The sequence below is a fragment of the Zingiber officinale genome, chromosome 5A (assembly GCF_018446385.1).
Source record: "Zingiber officinale cultivar Zhangliang chromosome 5A, Zo_v1.1, whole genome shotgun sequence".
NCBI classification, from domain to species: domain Eukaryota; kingdom Viridiplantae; phylum Streptophyta; class Magnoliopsida; order Zingiberales; family Zingiberaceae; genus Zingiber; species Zingiber officinale.
In genome coordinates this window covers 79,073,072-79,077,538 of record NC_055994.1, presented here as the reverse complement: position 1 = coordinate 79,077,538, position 4,467 = coordinate 79,073,072, and the positions used below count along the sequence as shown (strand labels likewise).

Here is a 4,467-nt window from a genome sequence, read left to right as displayed (position 1 = left end):
ATTTATTTATTTAATATTTTTAATATTATTGTATTAACTAATAAATTTAATATTATAATTTTTTAAAGAACTTATTTACAAATATAATCCATAATTTTGACTCACGAACATTAACAAACTAAATACAAAATATATATTATATATTGTACAACTCTTATTTAACAAACGGCTCTGAATTTAATAATTAAGATATCTTATTTACTTTTAAAATAATTATCATCTTTTAAAGGCGTTCTAGTTATTAATAAAATTTAAAAAGGCGTTAAAAATTGCTATTTAAACACACATTTATCGAAATAAGAAGCTAAATTATATTATCCATGATTCAAAATCTCTTCCACAGATATTTTTTAAAAACCGAAAAATACACAAGAAAAAAAAAAGAAAAAGGAGTTTTTTAGGTGTATTATCGATTAGAAAAGATCGCCTTTTTCGTCATCTTTGATCGATTCTCACCGTCCGATCGGATCAGCGGTGGGAGAACCAGGCGACGAGCTCGGCTCCGATCCGGCGGTCCGTGGCGGCGCGGAGCTCCGGCACAGCGAGCTGGAGGCGGCAGAGCGGGCAGGAGAGGTTGAGCTGGCCGAGCCAGCCGTCGAGGCACTCGCGGTGGAAGACGTGGCGGCAGGGGAGGCGGCGGACGCTGTCGCCGTCGGAGAGGTCGCAGAGGCAGACCGCGCACAGCGGGCGCGGGGCTTCGGCCTCGCCACGGGAGGAGAGAAGGAAGGGGAAGGCGCGGTCTGCGGCGAGGCGGTCGGAGAGGACGACGAGGCCGGCGAGGCCGGATCCGAGCGAGGAGGGATCGCTGTCTTCGGCGTCGGCGTGGGAGGAGGACAGGGGGAGGAAGCGTAGGAGAAAGGAGCGGAGGTAGGCGATGGAGGCAGCCGCGGCGGCGAGGAGGAGGAGGGGGAGAGAGTCGCCGGAGACGTCGTGGAGATAGTTCGAGAGACCCATCGATTCTTCTTTCTTTTCTTCCTCTTTATTTTTTTTTTCTCTCTTTTTGTTTGTTTTATTAAAAGCGAACAGAAGGTGGGGCAGGGACAGTCTACATAAAGGCGAGCATGAGTTTTATTTATTTATTAATTTGTTTTTGAGTCCGATAAAACACTGATTTTTTTTTAATATTTATATATAGTTGGAAAGTTATCTAGGGCGGTAAAAATCAGTTCAAATCTTCTGTCCCTAAATTTTTTTGTCCTTGTATCCTCTGTCAATCAGACGGATCAAATTACATCTTAAGGCATCATAGTATCCTTAAGATGTGTGTAATATCCTCGTGATATGCAAGACATCCTTGAGATGTAATTTGATCTGTCCGATCGATAAAAGGACACGAGAACAGTAAAAACGATAGAATCCGGGTTTCGTATACTCTCAGTCTTATAATCATTTTTTGGAAGAATTGAAAAGTTATATTTTCTTACTTTATCGAGATTCATTTTAGTATGATAATAATTTTGTCTTATATTAGTCAATTCAACCCTCAAGATATATGTAAATGGCAGCATCGTAAACACGGACTGATAAATCACATTTTACCCTAATATAATAATTTTTTTTTTTTTTTTTGCATGAGAAGGTTATCCAATAATCCAATTCAATGAAATATTTTATATCTATTAAAAATTAATTAATATTATATATATATATATTAATAAAAAATAATTATGCTCTGTCTTTTATCATCAGTTTCTAGTTCGTCTCTAAAGTCTGAAAAAAGGGATAAATTATAAGATTAATATATAATTGGCCATCTAAATAGTTAGGAATGGAAAAGGTTTTTTTCCCCACGGTATGTGTTTGTCAGGGATATAGATATAATAAATAGCAGATTTTTGATTGGCGAATCAAAAATCTCAGAATATTTATCTTTATTAAAATTTAAATTCTAACCTTGCTAATTGATTTTACATATTTTATCAATGCACCGTAAGGCAAAGTTATTTATAGGTAATAAGTTTCCCAATTAATTTTAATTCCATCATTATTATTTATATATACATATTTTTAAAATTTTATTTATGATATGATTACAACCACCTTGGACAAAATTGGGCTATGGTACTCAAGTAAGGAGTTTTTTAGATATTTACAGCTACTCATAGACATTTTCTTATTTACCTTGACGATCATGAGAAATTTTTATAGGACTAAATCAATCATCCCAATCTCAATGTTACCGAACTTATTAATCATTTTAAATTTTTTTTTTATTACAATTAAGTTCTTACCTTTATAAATCTAACTGTTTATTTATACATTCAAAACAATAAAATCAAGAATTTAAAAATATACTTTAAATAAAAAAAACTTATGTTGCCCTTAGAAAATGTTTAACTATGGGAATTTGTCATAAATAAAGACAATTAAGTTACATTCATTGAACATCGTTAGAGGGCAATTTGAGCGCACAATCTTCACTCTCATTAAACACACATATATATTAGTATTATTATTATTTTTTAATTAGCATCCCGTATCAACTTTAATTGACCACGGCACCGTTACCCCAAGGGCAAAAGAAAATAGTAAGAGAGAGAACACCAAAACATTGCATCACAAAAATAACTTGCAAAATCAAAGATTCTTTGTGATGTAAAAATATAATTCAAACAAGAAAGTTGGAAAGTCGATGCATAAAAATACAATAGTGTTTTCCAAAAAGATTGAAAAATGAAACTGTCGCTTTATTCGTGCTGAAATCAAGTGGAGATGAAAAAAAAAAAAACTTAATTATAAACAAACAAAAAAGCATCTCAATCCTGACACGGTGGAGATGATAGATACTTGAACAACGGTGTCCATTTCGTTGAAGGACCTTATCACATGCATCCCATAATAATAGTAAGTTGGATATTTAGTACCAACTAATAAAAATCAATTATGATTCCTTAATTGCAATGTTTTTTCTTATGAGCAATGCATTAGAAATTTATAAATTATTTTTTAAGTTGTTGAAAAATAATTTATGATTTTGGAATAAACTGAAAGTCCTCCCATAAATTTCTAATACTGCTTAAACTAAATTAATTTTATTTATATGTGGATCTAATATTTCAAATAAGACTGATGAATTCTTTTAGAAAGTAATAATAAATCTTTAAAATAAATTATAGATGATTACTTTAAATGTTGTATACATACTGAATTTTGTCATTTTTTTTTCATCTACTACTTGTTGACAAACTATTTTATTAAGAATACTAACTAATTTTAGTAAAATTTAAAATTAAATTATATTAATACTTTCTATAAATATCTTAGGCCGGCGCGATATTAGAAAACATATCTTTTTCAGTCTTTTGACATGTAGTCTATTATCTATTCTTATCAGTTTAATATCTAATATAAAAAATTAAATTAATTTTTTATGAAAGGTTCTTGAGCTGAAGTACTCTTACCAAGTTCAATTTATGGGTTGGGATTTGATTTACGCATATTTATTTATTATATTACACATACAATGGGTATGTGCGATGACTAATATATATATATAATCTTACGTCGCACACCATGTATACATCTAATTTTCAATATGAAAAAAAATTTATGCCTAATACTATAACTCAACCCATTAATCATAAAGGCAAAATCCACAAGCTAAAAAAATTAAAGCACCTTATCTTCAAAGTTCTAATTAGTGCGGGGTAGAAATAAATGTGAATAACTTTGTTGGTCAAATCCACCCAAATTGCACAAGTGGTTTGCTGATCTTATCTAGTAAAGCATGAAACATGCTGTAATTCTAGAAGTACGTTTACTTAAGTATGAACGTGAACATTCAGATTAGCAAGAAATGCGCTACAAAGTATTCAAGATAATCTTGCTGCTGGAGATGAACTAATGATACCTTTCATGGAATTCAGGAAATCAGTGGTAAATAATTTTAGGATAGGTTTATACATATCTACAATGAATAATTTGGCTAGAAATTATTGAAGATAATCTTACCATTTGCCAAGGGATGGCTTTCTTGGAAAGACAAGGCATTTGACTATTATTAACAATTATCATTGGAACCGTTTGCATGGGATCAAAAGTACACTGTAAATATGGTCTATCGAATCAGTTTTAAGTGTACAAAAAGTATGAGTAGTAAATCTATGAGAATTGATATCCTTAGATTATTTTTTAAACCAAATATAAAAATTCATAAAGAATTGATTAATTATGAAATGAAAAGAGTTTTGCAGAGTGGTGAATGCATTACTCAGCTCAATATACACTGGAGGACGAGTAGGTGCTGTCGAAGGTCCTTGACAGCCTTAGACCAACAAAAGGTGTCATATCGAGTTTGGCATATAGCAGTGTCATCAGTGACACTATGAGTTGCAGATGCTGACCATTCTCATCTGACCTGCACATGAGATTTCATTAATTGAATCACCAGACAAAATTAAAACTACAATAAACTTGAAGTTTGACACACAGTAGAGATGCAGGAAAAATAACTTGCTGAAAATAAAA

At 32.2% G+C, this 4,467-nt stretch overlaps 1 protein-coding gene across 1 annotated transcript; it reads right to left on the bottom strand.

Annotated features, from left to right (window-relative positions):
• Positions 1-468: 468 nt before the first annotated feature.
• LOC121979682 (E3 ubiquitin-protein ligase RHA2A-like) lies at positions 469-954 on the bottom strand. The gene has a single exon (XM_042531671.1). It carries the CDS (start codon positions 952-954, stop codon positions 469-471), a length of 486 nt encoding a protein of 161 aa, XP_042387605.1.
• Positions 955-4,467: the final 3,513 nt, after the last annotated feature.